The sequence below is a fragment of the Centroberyx gerrardi genome, chromosome 16 (assembly GCF_048128805.1).
Source record: "Centroberyx gerrardi isolate f3 chromosome 16, fCenGer3.hap1.cur.20231027, whole genome shotgun sequence".
Classification (NCBI taxonomy): domain Eukaryota; kingdom Metazoa; phylum Chordata; class Actinopteri; order Beryciformes; family Berycidae; genus Centroberyx; species Centroberyx gerrardi.
Genome location: NC_136012.1, coordinates 24,730,262 through 24,748,341, shown reverse-complemented (window position 1 = coordinate 24,748,341; position 18,080 = coordinate 24,730,262). Strand labels below are relative to the sequence as shown.

The window sequence follows — 18,080 nt, the reverse complement described above, 5'->3', positions numbered from 1 at the left end:
TCAGTTGAGATTCAGCTGTGCTCTCGGTTGATGTCATTTTGGTGACACGCCGAACCTGGTCAGTGAAACATCCAACAAGGCCATACAGTGACTAAGTACTGAGACTTATATAGTTGTAAGACTTCAGTTTAAGATTATAGTCAAAGTGGGAGTCCAACCACAGGAAGGGTTCTGACGGTTTTGGACATCTTTGGGATGCATTTCCTGCGACCGGATCAATCCAATTATCTCTAGGAGGAGAGGGCATTTTTAACCATTATTTATGCAGGGAGGGTTTGCTGAGCACACATGCTGTTTTTAGGCAAAGCCTTGCTTCCCATTCACACCTGCTCCACACTACAACCACAATCTATTACTGTTCGCAATTGAGCGGCTGGAGTGGTTGAGGGTTAAGTTCCTTTTGAAGGGATCCGTGACAGAAGATGCATTACTCATCCACTTTCCCCAGTCAGATTTTCTCAGTCATTTTGGAGATTTGAACCAGTGACCCAATCACAAGCTCACTTCTCTAAGCTTTAGATTTCCACTATTCCAATCACTATAAGCACAACAACTCAGAGTGTTCACCTCTATTCCATCTCAGTTCCTAAATGTTGAAATAGATGCTGATGAGAATGCAACTTTATGGTACACCCTATCCTAATTTTGTTTATTACACAGCTCTGTTCACTCCATTTGGCCAGTTTATTAAATAAAGTGAATATATTGTACATGAAACTGTCCTTGTGACAGTTTTAAAAGTGTTATCTCTCTCCAAGTCTTTCTTTTCAGAGATGAGCAAAGGATGAATACCAGCCTACTTCCCAGAGCGGCGTGACTGCAAATTACAGTCACCATTAGCGTAACAATTCTGGTCAACCCCACTGCCATGCTGAATGCCTCTCTTGATGTAAGCCTTGTCTTTCAACATGGCAATTCCCCAACAGACAAAGCATCCAGTGGGAACAAGAGAGCATGGCAATGTTAGTGAAGGCCTTTTCAATTAGGGTTAGCCCGGTATATTAGTTAGCCAATATGTCTGGCCGATATTGGCCTTTAATTAAAACTTGGATATTGGCAAGTGTCGTCCACCTCCGATATGATGGATATGATCCAGTTTGTTTGATTACATATTTATTGCAGAATTAATCAACACTACACTGGTTGTCTATGGGAAGCCTTTAACCTGAATTGACTCTAATGTGACATTTTGATCAGATTCCACACAAGTATGCATGGATATTATTATTATTATTGTTATCCAGGGTTTCAATTGTTTTGGTGTCCCATGGTCTAAATGCTGTTTCAGAGGCTTTTCCACAATGCCAAAAATAAAATTGGGGGAAACACTGAATACTTGTAATTTTTAGGTATTTTTTGACATACAAATTTTCAAAAAATTTAATATTGGCACAAAATATTGCCTATCGGCAGCTTCAATCCAAGAATATTGGTATTGGCCCTCAAAACGTCAGCCAAATGTTCAGTCAATCAGTCAAACCTTATTTTCAATAACCACATGATCTATTCATTATTGATTGCTTGTAATGTTCAAGGAATATAGGTTTATTCTAATGCTGCACTCACTTGCTCAGAATGTAAATATATGTGTTATGATGACAATCCCAGGTTAAAATAAAAAAACAGCTTGTGCACTATACAGTATTATGTAAAAACAAAACAAAAAAACTTTCTATTAGATGTTATGTGTCAACAAGGCACTCAATGGATGCCCAGGTACCAGCTAAACAACAGATGGGAAAAGAGGCCACGGTTTACCTGATGGTGTGAAAACGGGGCTCTTCTTACTTCCAAGACAGTCTAGTAGGGAGACCAGTAGAGCATTTTAAAATTGATATAAGTAAGACATAAATCGATACAAGACCTGACAGTAAGTAACAGCTTCATATATGAGTTATGCATGTATTTTGAGGCTGTAAAAGATTTGTTTACATTTGTAGTGTGTCTGATGTAGGCTAAATCACTTTGTATTTTGAGTTATGAGTTAAGAAAATTTGAAAAAGTTTATTTTTCATCTACAAACTCCTCAAAAATAGACATACAATTATGAGCATCAAATATACTCTTAACTGTATCGTTATAAAGCTAAATTTCAAATGCCTTACTGTTGTTTTTTTTTGTGTATGTGTGTCCTTGTTAAAAACATTGAATAGATTTCCCAAGACCATATGGAATTAATAGTCAGTGCTGACAGTTATCAATGAGGACATGGAGAACTGGATCATCTCTCCACACTTCTTTATTTGAAAAATTTAGATTTTTAGGGATAACCTATACATGTATGTCTGTCATGAAATCCGGAATAGGTTTTCTGTGTGAAGCATGGAGCAGACACATGGACTCAGCCTGAACTCTCAGATGTGTCACCAATTTTGGCGCGCCAGTTTCCTTCTCAGTGTTCTGTTTATGTTATGTCACACCCCACCCAGTCACTGCCCCACCATCACTGAGTGATGCCTGAGTCAAAGATCGTTACGACTCAATAATTGTAACGTCTTTATATCGAGGCCCGTTGCCACATTGTTGAACTATTTTTAAAACACGCCATGTGGAAGAATGAAGGAGGAGCTCATACTTTGATTTCAGAAGATTTGTATGTATATTTGTATTTGTATTTAATTCTATAGATAATTCTAGCATTAAAAACGGCATTCTTGTGGGCAAAAGTCTGAACATAATCCCAATTTTAAGTTTTGATTTTGTTTCAATTGGTGGACATCTCACTTTGGAATTAACCTCTTCAAATGATGCTATAGTACATTTTAAGTATTGATCTCTCACTTTTTTCCAGAGCAAGTGCAAAAGTACTGTAGAACATGCTTCAATTCTTAGATGAACCAATTTTACAAGCGACCAATAGCAAGCAGCACAAGTGTCTAAGCATTAGTGCCTTTACAATATTCCTTTGACTTGTGAATGATCATGCAGGAAAAGAATAAGAGAAATGCAAGCTAAAGAGAGCGTTTTTTTTTTTTTTTTCATTTCATGAAATTCAAATTTCCTTTATTTTACTATTTATTTGAAGAGGCAGAGTTAATCAGACTTAACCGAAAACATTTACTCTGTCTGGAGGCGTTCCTTCTCCGTCAACCATTCCCATTATGACACTCAGGTCATAAAACCACCACACTTGGCCTGGGAAACAGAATCAATGTCCAACATGAAGTGTGTAAGCCAAGGTGCAGACACATAATGTAGGCAAATATCACAAGGGAAGTGCTCCGAGACTGAAAAACACACTCACACGCCACACAGTTTCTCCCATGCCCCATCACAGGGAAATTTAATTGTGGTTTGGGACAGGCAGGATTGGTTTTCCCTGGCGGACCTGAGCACGCTGACAAGGTGTGCACCACCTTATGGACGGCTAGTGCCAGCCAAGTCAGGGTTGGTTAATAATAAAAATAAACTGTAACTCTATGGCACATTTCATAAGAAAGGTAGAAAGTGTCTTACAGACAATGAAACAATAACAAATAAAAGAAGCTGATTTTAATGAATTTAAAAAGGGGGTTGCAAAAACAGGAAACGGGTAAAAATAAACTCAAGCTGGTCAGTAGAATGTGGTTTAAGATTTTTTTTTTTTTTTTAAAGAACAGTGGTATCGCCAGCTTAAGGCAAAAAATATTTACCTTTTCTGCATGGCTATTCCTTTATCTTGTACTTTTTTATTAGAGAAAAGTAAATATTCAGAGGAGACACAGCAATATTTGTGCAATATTTGTTGCTTTGACCCTTGCACTCCCCTTTCTGGCAATCTAGCAATTTAAGCCAATTCTTCAATTTCATTTATTCTATTGTATTCTATTCTCACTCTGGTTTAGTGAGTCAGCTACTGTAAAAGCCTATCATAAATTGATCATTTGTCTCCCCCATGTGGTAAAATATAGGAAGCAGAATTCCATCCAATCTAAACATGATAGGTTATATTTGAATACAATATTATTGCATTTGAATATTTTGTGATGACATGAATACAAGCCTCAAGAAAAAAGTCAGTTTAATAGGTTTATTTCACATACATTCAATATACATTTATTAACACTTTTAGTGTTACCATTGACTTCCTTGTGACATCTTTGAGGTTTTAATCATGTTTCTTTCTGTGAGCAGCATTTGTTTTTAAGAAATGTATAAAACACTAATATTCCTTTTCCCCCCCATTTGTGACCTGAAAACCATTCAGATAGTTGTGTAAAAAAATTGTCAAATAAGTATGGTAGAAAGATAAGTAAGATACTGTAAAATGTTTTAAATTATAACAGCATTAGATTTGCCTGCGCACCAACAGTTTTATGGTCTGTGCCTGTGATGACCTCTGCATCAGTCTGTAACACAAGCAAAACCAGATCTAACGCTTTCCTCCACGCTTCCAGCTTCACACTCAAATTATCATAGACTTCCCCTGCTGATGCTTCACTGGATTTCATGACTGAGGAGCTTGCGCTATCCTCCGTTTCCGCTTCCAAGAACAGTTTTGAGCACTTGGCCCTGACGCCTAATACTCCGTTAGAGTCTTGCAGTTGTCGGCTCACTGCAGTCCAGGCTTTGACTTTTGACCACCTTCCAGTGTTAACCATTACGGTGGAGACGTAGTCTATCAAGCCGTCCGCCATGAGGCGCAGCACGACGTCGCTGTAAGGGCTACCCGCTCTTCCTGCTTTGGTTTGCTGGACCGAGTCACCATTCTCCTCTCTGGAGTGTTTCTGAAGGTGACGAACACAAAGCATCTCTATCCCTCCGGCACCAGGCAGGAGCGCTCCGTCTTTCAGGGCGTGGTGCAAACGATAAGCACAGGCCCAAAACCGGTCCTCCAAGGCCTGCAGCTTGCCATACACACAGCTTGTGAGGATCACTGTGACCAGTCCAGTGTTACTGTTAGTGGAAATATTCACAGCTACTGATGACTTCCTCTCGTTGCTGCTGAGGTCCCTCCATACTGCGACTTGCGTCCCAGTGCCAACACAGTGCTTAGTCAACTGTGTGGCATAAGTCACAGGCACAGCTCCTGTTGCACTTGCAAAGGCCTTCAAAACAGAGTCCTTCATTTTCTCCACCACAAGTATATGCTGTGTATAGCAGTGCTGAATCAGTTTTTCACTAGCAACCCCACTGACTAATATCAGATTCACGTTCAGCTTCAACAGAGACGTCAGAACATTTTCCACCCATTCCTCCTCTTTGCTTAAACTTCCCAAATCCAGCTTCTCAGTCACGCGTCCTAAACCCGCCGGCCTATTGAAGCCAAGATGGCGGTACTTATCAGATAAATCTCCGTTTATGAGAGCAACTTTCAAGTGCTGTTGCTTCAAGCGCTGTGCAACTGAAGCCTGTTCAGCAGACAGCAGAACAACGCAGCCTGGTAAAACACAAGCATGTTCCTCTGGTAAACCTGGTAGCACGCAAGTCATCACCTTAGCGACGTCGAATGTGGAACAGCTGACATCTTGTTCACTGTTTTTCGACTGCATCCGGCTGGCTTCCACCGCTAAATTCATTGCATCGACACAACCGTGGCTCACTGTCCCAGCGATGCAAGCGATGTCAACATATTTAGAGTCCTGAGAAGGAGGTCGTGGTACTGCGGAAACATATTCAGGCTTGGCTTCACAGAAATGTCTGCTGTGAGTGAGCTTTATTCTCCGCTGTCCGCTGGTGTTGTGAGTCTTGTGGGTAAGTCCTGTTGTTCGGAGGTGGGACGATACCTGTGAAGCCCCCACAACGGGTTTCTTTGGCAGGTCATGGTCCGAGTCTTGAGATGCCGCAGAGCAATTCTCTGATGGCGCCGCACAGAGACTCGCAGTTGAGATGCTGTTTTTCCTGCACACATCCAAGCACATATCCATCCCTTCAGACATAGCCGAGATGATGTGTGCTACTGAAATCCCTCTCTGCAGACACTCCAGCGCCGCTCGGCTCCATGCGCCCGCCAGGAACAGAAGGCACCCTGACCCCGAATGATAGACCTTCTGGTGTGCTTGTATCGTCTCGTTAACCAGCTGACCCACTGCGCAGGTCGGCTCCAGGTTCTCCAAGAGGCGGACACAGGAGCACACCAGAGACGACTCCCCGCTCGTCTCATCTTGGATGAACTTGTAGTTTTTACTGGGGCCCAAAGAGGAATGTGTGACTCCTGCCAGCGCCGACAGCTTCTGCAGTCCAACATGCTGTCGTTGGTTTATAATTGTACTTCTAAACATTACTTGAGGTGCCTGAGTTGAATAAGGAAAGGTAAAGTTTTAACTTTGTTCACCCTCTAGCCAATAACAATACACAAATATTCACTCATTCATTAGTAAAATTTCAGGGTTCACAGGGTTTGTGTGCAAAGTTAATCACAGCCTTGGTCAAAGGCATTAAGTTTTACCATTACACCAATAAAAAAGTTTACTATTCACTGCAAGCTATGATAGAAATAAATGTGACAATTTACGCTGCACAACACATAAACAACAATAAAAAGCAAGAAGAGCAAGTAAGAGACAGGCTGTAGCTTGTGAGCTAAGCTAGCTGCTAAAGCCTCAAAACAAAACAAATACTTACTGTAGCTTTGGCTTGTCTATAGCGAACCTGCCATGAGCTGAAGAAGCAGGAGTGTCTCCAAGAGATATTCTTGCAATACAAACTTTATCTGACCACAAAGCATATAATATTACCTTAGTGTATGATGCTGCTGTCTGTTCGTCCCCCGCTGCCCAGCTAGTCCTGTGTGTGCGATGCAATGCGCATGCGGATGTTACACTAGTTGCTAGGAGACAAGAAACGATCTAAACGATTGGCGGACGCCATTATATCCCGCCCATTTAACTTTGCGATTGGTTAAGATGCGCAAATAGTGGCGTCTTCATATTTTCTATTGGATATCTCCCATGTCATTTATAGTAAAAGAAAAAAAAACAGCCGTTGCTGCCCACCTTGTTGACATCCGATCACCAAACACAACAATAAAGAGTTCCTGGGTGAAACAATATTTAAAATGGTACGTTTTTATATAAATGTATGATATGTGATTTACGTTGCATTCTTTCTTCAGAAAACTACGAGTTTTACCGAGAAAAGTTGAAACGTAGTTAGCTGCTAACTTTAGCAAGCTACCGCTGTGTTTGTTTCTGTTTGGTCTCATGGAACCGCATGGAAGCTAACGTTAGCTAACAAGTTTGACCTTTTCAGTAGCACCTTTGAGTTTCTTAACTAACTACCTTGTGTAATGTAGCAACCATCTCATTGTTTGCATTCACCAGGCTTCAAGTTACCGAAAGCCCACTCCCTCCACCAACCAAAGGAAAAAGGCAGGACCCAAACCCGAATTGACAGAGGAGCAAAAACAAGAGATCAGGGAAGCTTTTGATCTGTTTGACACCGATGGCACAGGCACAATAGACGTGAAGGAACTGAAGGTACATCACATTTCATAAAGTAATATGTCTTTACAAATATATCTGAAACCTTGATATAGCCTCAGGTGCTTTGTGTACATATCTATCCCCCAGGTTGCCATGCGAGCTCTTGGGTTTGAACCAAAGAAAGAAGAAATCAAGAAGATGATTGCAGATATAGACAAGGAAGGCTCTGGAACAATTGACTTCAATGACTTTCTCAGTATGATGACACAGAAAATGGTGAGTGTAATACAACTGTCAGGGAAAATCTCGAAACATCATGGAACTTGAAAATTGTTTTCCAAGCCTGGAAAAAGTGTAGAAAAGTCTTTTGTTTTCCAACTGGTCAAGTGTTTAACATCAAGCTTGGCTGCTGGTTGCTGTTGAAGATATAGTAACCCACACAACAAATCTCCTGAATACATAAGTCCCAATTGTAGCAAAGCAACAGTGAAATCCAGTATTTGACAAATCGTGTATTAGGCTATTTGAACATAGACAAATATTGGTCATGGAAATAGTGCTGTATCATTGAATATTCATGTAAAAGTCATGAGATTTTATTTGCAAAAAAGTGTCGGATCTCTGGTAATAAGAGTGCACTCTCAGTTCATAATCATCTCGGCAAATTTCCAACTAGGAAGAGCAGTTTGAATATGATTGTAAATTGTTGCTGTGATGCATCATCATCATCAGAGGTGTTTGTCCTGTCCCGGGTTCGTTGTCTATTAGAGCGAAAAGGACTCCAAAGAAGAAATACTGAAGGCGTTTCGGTTGTTCGATGATGATTGCACGGGGAAAATCTCATTCAAAAATCTCAAGAGAGTTGCCAAGGAGCTGGGCGAAAACCTCACGGATGAAGAATTACAGGTACGGTGGTTCCTACAGATACAGATTTTTTTGTAGTGTGAAGAAGCATTTTTTTTGTTTTCCTCAAACTGCTGTCGAATTTGATGATACAGAGGGTTGTTTTCAATGTTTTCAACACCCACCATGTGAGATATATGTTCAGGATAGGAAACTCGTTTTTCTATCTACTGCCGGATGTTTTCCAAAAAAGGGCCTCCAATCAAATGCTGGTCACCTGGCAAAGTGGCTGCTACAGGACACAAACTTACCAGCCCCAGCAAAAAAAATCCCCAGAATTCGGCTGTTGGTAATTTCCCTCCCTGATTATGTTAGTACAGTTTCATAGACATGCAGTTTTAATCGTAGTAGTATGCCTTTAGACCAGTGGTTCACAAAGTGGGGTCCAGGATGGTACTAATTTAATGTCACTTTATTAGAAATTATCTAATTGTAAAACCTATTAGAATGACTGTTTTAATCATAGATTTCACTCCCACCACTATTATTTCCCCATGTACAAGGTAGTCAGTTATACAATTAAATGCTAAATCTCCAACAGAATAAATCTCCTATATGGGGGTCCTGTAGCCTAATGTGTGTCTGTTTGTGGGTCTGTGACATGAAAACATTTGAGGAACCCCCCCTGCCTTAGCAGTACACGTAAGACTGATACATACAGATGAAACTGCTCTCTCGTCTCCCGTTTCCCCTTCATGCTATAATGTTCTTAAATTTGATGGGACAGTAGCAATTGCATTCCTGCTTCATAAGGTCAGTTGTTTCTTAGGAGCGTGTGCGCTGAGATGCTTTATGCAACACACACCGTCTCTCCGCGCTTCAGGCCCAGCGAGGGTTTTTCCAGTCTGGCTCCATCTAATATATCAAACTCCTTCACTCAGTTGTGAAGGTCAACTAACAGTGTTGGATTTCAGAACTCAGATTAAAAGCGCTCCAGGTTTATGTTTGAACATATTGCAGCAGCATTTATGTTTTTTCTTTCTGATTTGTTAGGAAATGATTGACGAGACAGACCGAGATGGAGACGGTGAGATCAACGAGCAGGAGTTCCTGAGGATAATGAAGAAGACCAATCTGTACTGAGCATGTTGATTTGTTACAGTCTTGTTCTTGGGACCTTTTTAAGATTTACCTTTTTGATTCTGTCAAGGACAATTTCTACAGTAGCTTTAGGAGCTATAACTTCTGCAGATATATTGGGTTTGTAAATAAAGAATTTGAACATATCTTTGCACAGATTTTTGTACAATGCAAGGCAAATAAATATATTTCATCATAGTTTATTTGTTTGTTGTGTGTAATGTGGTATTTTGCATATAGCTTAGATTTTCTCAAGATCTTGTGACATTGCAAAGGCTTGATATTCCCATAAACCTGGATGTGCGTTTTAGAAACACTGCACTTAGTTTCACAGTTTTTTCCAGTCTTTCAATTTAAATCCAGTTAGGGCTGCAACTAATGACTATTTTCATTATCGATTAATCTGGCGATTATTTTTTCAATTAATCATTTAGCCTAGAAAATGTCAAAAACATGACATGCACATCACAAGTTACCAGAGCCCAAAGATTCTTAAAATTGCTTACTTAGTCTGACCAGCTGCCAAAAAACCCCCCCAAAGTATTCATTTAATAATTATATGAACAGAAAAGCAGCAAGTCTTAGCATTTGTGAAACTAAGCTGTAACACGCAAATGTTTGGTATTTTTACTTGAGACATGACTAAAAAGCTATGGTCTTGAGCATCTGAATGAAGTAAATAAATCCAGTTCACTCAGTCGCTGCAGCAGACGCTGCAATGCATTGCATGCTAACAATAGCCCAATGCCAGGCAACACGCAGTGAAAGTCATATGACTAAGTCGATCTCGACTAACCAGAATGTTCTACTGTAGATAGAAATGAAAAGCGTGAACTTGAGATGAGTAACTCAGTAAAAGTGACTCTCACTTCACACTGTGTTACTAACCTAGTTTATCATCTGGAGTGGATTCGGCACAGTGCTGCCTTGCCTACATGACCATCTCAAAGGAAAAATGATCCTACTGATTAATTGTAATAGACAGCGGAAGTCTGGTTTTGGCCCAAGCATCATACCTTGTTAAAATAAACAGGATATTGAGGTGACGTGTCTTTCCGAGCCGTCAGACGGCTGTCTATTATTTTGAGGATGCCTATTGTTGATTGTGAAAGTTCTGATAACCTGTTCTAGACAGCGAAGGAACATCAGGTGGAAAATATGAAGAGTTTCGTCTTAAGATGAGAGATGCACCTATTGAAAGATGTGACACCTACTCATGCAAAATGCTTGACCGTACAAAAAAAAAAAAGGAGTAGGTAACAAAATCACAACACTTTGACAGACTCGATCCTCTGTATTTTAGAGATACTGAATGATGTTTTGTTTTGTTTTTTCTGAAATATGACATATAGCGTTTTGTAAATTAAATCTTCATATGAATCACAATTCCCCCAAGCTAAAATTCTTATGTGTGAACTACAGGCATAATAATGACTGCATGTCTTTCAATTTTTATAAAACAACAATGATTCTCTTCACTCACTTTGTACTGCTATAGAGCTACAATATGGAGTTTATAGATTCTCTTCACTTTCTTCAGCTGTAGAACTGCAACATGGAGCTGAAATAGATGAGCCAAAGCAAAAAGCCAATATTTCAAAGGTTCATAATATCTTACCCCATATGAGTCAAATCAGTCCACCTTCTCACACTTCAAAGTATGTGACGTTCCAGGTGAGAGTGAAAAACAGGATCCAGTTGCAGTATTAAGTGGACAGGGACGAATACCCTCGCCATATGTGAGGCTTTCCAAATCGGCACCTTTCTAAATTTTCTACTTGTTTGTATTATGAGAAAAAAATGGCTTCATTTAAAAGTCCAGGTCCATGATATCTAGTGTTGTCAAATGAATACCTCTTAATTCCAGAAAGCTGACTTTTCAGGACTTAAAAAGTAATTTATTTTCAGGTTATTAGCCATACAATTTTGAAATTATATAAACAGCTTTTAATGGGTTTTCTCAGCGTTGCGGCATGAAAACCACCGCAACTGAGGGCTTTCATTCAAAAATGCTATATATCCAGTTTGAAAAAATGGTATTACCTGAAATGCATCATCAATATATCAAAACCACTGATGATTATATCCTCAAAAACAAGGTCGCAAGTTCGTTCGTAACTTCAACAATAACACATAAGAGGCTTTACTTGCATGGAGCAGTCATTTTGTGTAGGTGTCAGTTCTCTCAAATGGTGGATATCTGATTTTAGTGCAAAACTTTCCAATTGGACTTGGTTGTTTTTGTGCAGCAGCCGTTACATGGCCTTTAAATGCTCCACAGCCCCTCAGCTGAGTGTTATTCCCCTACTGTTGTGGTTATACAGCATTCTGCTAAGTACTCCCACTGCGCGGCTGCTGTTTTTATTTTCCCATAAAATGATCAATTTCCAAAACAACTAACCGTTGCAAGTGTGATCGTTGGTGGTAAAAAGATGGTATATTATTGACTCCAAAAGGTCAAGAATGTGTCACCAATAGAGAACCTATTTTCATAAGCCCCCTTCTTTCTAAGCCAAGTTGAAGAGAGTATAAGTCAAAGTAAAAACCGTCATTGTGCCTAGAAGAGGCAAAGGGTGATTGCATCAGTGGTATGTTTGTCTTTTTATTCAGACACTTTCTTAGCTAGTTTAGGAATAACTAGATTTTTTATTATTGTCACTGGATTATCAGGCATTCGTAGGCAGCTGTAAAATGTTTTTGACATTGTGACAGTATCCTAATTTTCAGTCTTTTACAGTATGATGAAGCAATCAATGTTTCTGTGGTGTTGTATTTTATCAAAACAATGCATACTATTGTCTAATTGCTGTTTTAAATACATTTTACACAACGGGTAGCTTCAGTCAACTAATCTGATTGGTCAAAGATGCATTCAAACCAGTGCTGGTAATTGACATAAAGTTTTATTGGCTCTTGTTATAACCAGAGGACTAGTTAGCAAGCTTTATTGTTTTCTTTTTTATTCCTATGCATGTATACAACTTTGAAGACAGTCAGTACATATACATCTGTAAAAGTCATAATACCTTTGAGGACGTTCTTAACTGTGAGTACTTCTGTGATGCTGAATCTCGCTAGTGCTGTTCAGGTAGATCTGTTTCTACTGCTCAACCAATCAACATTGAGCCCTTAATTGGATCAGGTGTGATTGGGAAACACTGTCCTATTGCGTCACCGTTGTACCTACAGTATAATCACAGTAAAGAACACCTTCTCTGGTATTGTTACTACAATATCTAATTAGATGTAAACTGTACCAATACATTAAAGGAAAAATCCACCCTAAAATGTTCATGTTGTTCATAGCATAACAAAGCATGTGCAATTCTGTGGCTGCTTTTTTCTAAATAGTTTCAGAGTACAGTGAGTGCATACATTATTAACATGCATGGTTTGTCTCTTGATCACATCCCACACAGGCTTGGTTCTCTGGTTTTAGCTTTGGAGAGTGTTGTATATGTTCATTCATGTGCAGTGGAGCGGTTTATTCAAACTCTGGAGCATTTAATCCTTTAGTTTGGTTCATTTGGCAAGGGGAGAACAATGCCATTCAGACCTGGGTGGTACAAAATAATGGCACCGAGACGCCTGGAAATGCGAGTCATTAGGAGTGAGAACGTAATCCGAGCAGCTACAGGAAGCAACCCCAAAACACAAGGGATTGTGCAGGTGTGTTTTTTTTCATGTGAATGGATTAAGGAGACAGCTGTTAACATCTGATAGCCAGCAGTTCCTCATGCTTGGAAAGCCTAGCATAACAAAATGAAGTCTGGACTGATGCTCGTATTCAACTATTTCTTCTTGTGTTCTAAGAGAAGAAGAGCACAGACCATCATGCTTAGCTAAAGTTACAGGGACTGAAGTCAGATTTGACCCACCGCCCCCTCCTTTATTTCCCCTGGCAGGGTGACACTCAGCAAGCTACTTGTTACTCCATGACCCCATTTACATCTGGCATTTCATTCGACTTATATCCAGATTGTATCGGGATGCAATTTATCAACATTACATTTGTTATCAAAAATGCGTCTTCAGCAGCCAGATAGAAATCCGATTGCTCCTCTACCTGCCCTTTCCCTCACAATATGCAAATTCCTCTTCCTCAATGTAGGCCTAGTTTTTAACCATATTATGTAACATTTTGGAAGGAGTATAGACATTACGCATGCAGCTTGGAGAAACATTTCCATTTACACTCGGCCAAATTGCGGCCACGTGGCGTCTCAAACTACCTCCCGAGGTTTAAGCAATCAGATTTTAAACTGTCCCCAGTGCGTCTTGGGTGCATTTACACCTGGATTTTTATGTAGTTAAATGCAATCGAATCGCTATCTGCTCAGTCAAGTCACATTTTAATGCTGTGTGTAAATGGGGTCCATGTGACTTTGTTTTTTTTAAGCCCTGGTTTGATAGTAATTATGCAGTGTGAACCTAAACTAACCAAATACCAAAATGCAAAAAAAGAAAAAAAAGAAAAACTATAGGTGTGATCACACCCTAGGATCAGATTAAAACATATTTGACAAATTTTTCTGGGTGGAATTCACACTTTTCAGCTTATATTGATAAGTTGGTGATTAATTATAGCCATGTGCCTTGAGCATTAAAATTTATGTGGTCTAGTCACACTCAATTACAGTCAATTCTTGCCGAATTTGAACAATTCTGTCATATAAACAGGGCAGGAAACAAACTTTTTGCCCACTGATCATAATGGCTGTTGGATTCTAAATTTCATCTGCCACTTTCACTATTTCACCAGTTAAGTTGATTTTTAGATTATAAAGGAACCTCTAAACAGTGGTTGGTTAGCGGCTACATTTTTACTCATAATGTTAAATGTTAAGCTCTTTGAATTTTAGATGATAATCTAAAACTAACGTAATGTTATCAACAAGCTGTGTCATCCCGGCTGCGGAGCCGACGAAGGCGATCCCCCACCCACGCCAGCTTTGTACTCTTCCTGTACACTTACGGTAATATCAGGCATTCTGCTTGCTTTTCTCCATCATTAGAAAATCACCTTCATTTCACCTTGTCCTGTGTGTACGAGGGTTTATAAATCAGTGAATGTTTTCAGTTCTGTATATTCATAGGAAATAAACAGAAAACAACCATTGGCAATGTGCCCAGTATATCATGATGCATGCAAACTTTCAACCTCACACCCCCTAGCCGGAAATGCAAACTCTTCACTAAGGGGAGACCGCAGTGTAGGAAATGGTACTATTGCAAGTGGGAGGAGGAAGTACACTACATTGTTAAGACAGGGGCAAAATCAATCTGCCTGACAGTGTAATAGTTTGAAATACAAATACTTTGGCTATTGTGTTAGAGTACGGTGATTTTTTTTTTAGCTCATCTCGCTAGTTCTCACTTTAGTATCAAAGGTTAGAACAAGAAAAAAGATGACTAATATTTCTGTTCAGTCACCCACACACATCCAGGGTTGGACTCTGGATATTACAGTAGCAGTGCACTTGGCAGCATGTTAGATATATGGTATTTTATTTAGTTTGGACAGTGAATACAGAGGTAAAGGGATAGCAAAAATATACAATGAGAAAAAAAATACAGGAGCAACAAAAAAAAAAAAGGTTATACACTAAGATACTACTGTATTGAACAACAGAATCAAAATAATAAGGAAATACAATAGCGTGGGAAACAGTTGAGAAATAGTAAAATGCATAAAGTGAAAAGAGAAATAAGTTAAAACAGCCTTGATGGAAAAAAAAGTTTTGCTATTTTACAGGTGTTGTATCTGCTATTGTACTGGTGTTTTGGATACATAATATGATATATGATAAGAAAAAGGGTAATATTGGGCTTTTATTTGATATCAGATACCAACCAGCCCGTGTCATCTATCACCGATATCATGGAGGTTCCTCTCTCACAGCTACACAAAAACAGTCTGTAAAACCCACCACGAAATTGATTTTCATAGCACATTTTATTTATTTGTTTAACTGTTCAATAATGGGTTTTTTGTGACCAAATTCTTCATTCCTAGGCAGTAATGTATCCCAGATTTCCCCTTACTGTTGAATAGGTGGGGTGCGTCATCCTGCCGTAAAGAGCCACTAACACTAAAGGAATTTCATCAGTCTGTTTCAGTGGAGAGCTTTATTTTCGCATGATGGTCTAAATTCTGTTTCAGAGGCTTTTCCATCCTGAGAAGAACAAAATTCTGGAGGGAAAATTAATAATTGAAATTTGAAGATAGTGAATTACGGTACAACATCGGCACAATATCGGCTATCAGCAGCTTCAATGCAAAAATGATGGTATTGATCTTCAAAAATCCAATCCAAGTTCCCAACCCAAATTCTAGATATGACATGATATGATGTACAACAATACATTCCAGACCCCATCAGATTTCAAACATACCAACCTTTTCCTACAGCAGATGTTCTTACAGTGGTTCCTGCACTCATTTTCAAAGGTTAACGTGACAGTTAGATTTTCTTGTTTTAGAACAGGCTTATAGTATTGAGACTCAGAGCTGGGGCTGGGCGATAATTCAATATCATCGTTTATCGTCTTTCAGTGGAATCATATCATGATGATATGGTGATTTAGGGATATCGTGACAATCAATTCTGCTGTCTAAACTGATGATAACAAGGAAATTTCATTTAAAAACTAACATTACCATTCAGTTCAATGAACTTTAACTTGATTATTTAACGTAATTTTGCATACGTGAGCCATATTGTGATATATATCGATATCAAAAATAATCCTTATGATTGATATTGATTTCAACCATATGGCCCAGCCCTACTCAGAACTTACACTCAGTGTTTTATAAATCATAGTATGTGAACTCTCAACAAGCGACTCCTTATCATAGTTCTCAATTTGACCTTATACCTAAATATTTGGCCATCTGAAGTTACATTTCTGCTGGTCGAAAGCCTGAATTTAGTCAAGCCACACTTCCTGCACTGCGTTTAACACTCTGGCTGACCACAAATAGCAACTCTCACTGTGTGACTTCACCCCCTGCCCGAGAGCTTTACTCATCACCAAAAACACGCCTCGCTCAGGACAACACAGTCTTACTAAATATCATGAAATGAGCTTGAACTCTGAAATGCGGATTACGTATGTGTTGTGGACGTGAATAATGTGAAGATTGCGTTCTTTCACCATGAAAGAATTATGTGACAGTAGCACGAACGGACACACCATTTTGATGCGTTTGTCATGTGAAAATGTTCGTTAATAGGGTTAAGTTTAGGTACCTAAAACAACTTTGGTTAAGGTTAAGCAACTGAAAATTTGGTTAACAGTTTGGTCATGGTTAAATAAGAAAAACTTTCGCTGATGATGAAAACTTGACTCACAATAGAAAACTTCATCATGAACTCGGGTCAGAGTTGAAGATAAATGTATCCGCTCATCCACCCCCCGACCTCCACACCCTTACTTTCCATTGTGCTGTTTCAATGTCAAACTGCTTTTACAGTCGTGTCTCCTCCACGTAATCCTTTTGTGGTGGGGAAACGTATTTCTCTCACTTTTTGTGCACAGAGCACCTTATTTGCATTTTAAGACATCATGCTCCTTTCAGAAAACTGCTTAGTAAGACCTTTAGGGAGGCAGGCACACAGATCAACCTGTCACACACCACTGGTGGGTTTTCACAGGTCCCTTCATGGCAGTGAGCGAAGGAAAATTCTTCTGAATTCTACCTGAGGACACATTTTCCCTTTCAGAAGTGCACCACAAAAGGGACTCCTGATAAGAAGGGAGTCTGAGGATGATGCACCACTCCTCAGACCAGTCGGAGCCCCCACCCACCGTTTCCCTTACGCTGAGAGAGAGAGAACAGACAAGAGGGGTTTTCTCTCTCAGTCTCACTCTCACTTCCTCTCCGCTGGTTGCAGGAGATAAACACCAAAGAGTGTGTATGTGCATGCGTGTGTGTGTGGAGGGAACTTGTGTAAGAGAATACTGACGGTGCAGAGAGACTGCGCTGTGTGTGTACTGGTTGTGTACATGGACACACTGCCTGACTAACATCGGAGGCCTGCTAAATTTCCCCCATTTGTACTTATAATGCACTTTGGAGTAGTTGAACTTCACTTTAAAATTGTAATCTGTGACGTTGCCATATACCTTTCCACTTTACTACCCTCTATAGCTGATTTATATAACATAATAGTGATTAAATCTACTCCCAGTTCATGAAAGCCTTTACATTTGCTGTTCTAAATACCCAGTGTCTGACAGGTCTTTCCCGGGAAAAACCCTCTGGCGAACAGGAAGTGACGCGTTTTACGCATCTACAGCAGTTTGTTTGGAATAAACAGAAGAAGAATTGGGTAGTTTGCATGAGCAGCGATAGCCGCCAATGGAAAATCCAAGGAAAAAACGTTGCAGTACTGGACACATTGTTTGATAGACAGTCTTGCTGCTTACGTCAAAATAGAAAATACATCTTGTTTGGATAATATTACTGTTAATTGAGAGTATGAGCAATAGGGTAAATCAACATATTAAAAATACCTATGACCACACCACCTACCGCAGGCGGAACATTACTAAAAGAAAACTAGTAGGATTTTTGCATGCATTACATGGAACATGTCAGTCACGCGTCATAAACTTAGTATAAGCATCATAAGGTCACATGTTGGGGGCATGAAAAAATGCAACGCATATGGAAAATTCTAATTTGGTATATGTGAAAAATACCTACAAAAATGTCAGCTCAACAAGTTTCTAAAACCTTTTCCT

At 39.5% G+C, this 18,080-nt stretch overlaps 2 protein-coding genes across 2 annotated transcripts; one reads left to right on the top strand and one right to left on the bottom strand.

Moving 5' to 3' along the window:
• Nucleotides 1-4,105: 4,105 nt before the first annotated feature.
• Nucleotides 4,106-6,200, bottom strand: bbs12 (Bardet-Biedl syndrome 12). Its single transcript, XM_071916222.2, has one exon. The coding sequence runs from the start codon at nt 6,198-6,200 to the stop codon at nt 4,257-4,259; it is 1,944 nt and encodes a 647-aa protein (XP_071772323.2). The 3' UTR covers nt 4,106-4,256.
• Nucleotides 6,201-6,886: 686 nt separating this feature from the next.
• Nucleotides 6,887-9,516, top strand: cetn4 (centrin 4). The gene is made up of 5 exons (XM_071916205.2): nt 6,887-6,979; nt 7,242-7,397; nt 7,491-7,619; nt 8,112-8,249; nt 9,240-9,516. The coding sequence occupies exons 1-5, from the start codon at nt 6,977-6,979 to the stop codon at nt 9,327-9,329; spliced, it is 516 nt and encodes a 171-aa protein (XP_071772306.1). The 5' UTR covers nt 6,887-6,976; the 3' UTR covers nt 9,330-9,516.
• Nucleotides 9,517-18,080: the final 8,564 nt, after the last annotated feature.

Bases quoted from the DNA above. Each gene is read 5' to 3' on its own strand.
- bbs12 (XM_071916222.2), bottom strand. From the start codon at position 6,200: ATGTTTAGAAGTACAATTATAAACCAACGACAGCATGTTGGACTGCAG.
- cetn4 (XM_071916205.2), top strand. The intron at 7,398-7,490 runs GTACATCACATT...TCTATCCCCCAG, and splicing joins TAGACGTGAAGGAACTGAAG to GTTGCCATGCGAGCTCTTGG. The intron at 8,250-9,239 runs GTACGGTGGTTC...CTGATTTGTTAG, and splicing joins TCACGGATGAAGAATTACAG to GAAATGATTGACGAGACAGA.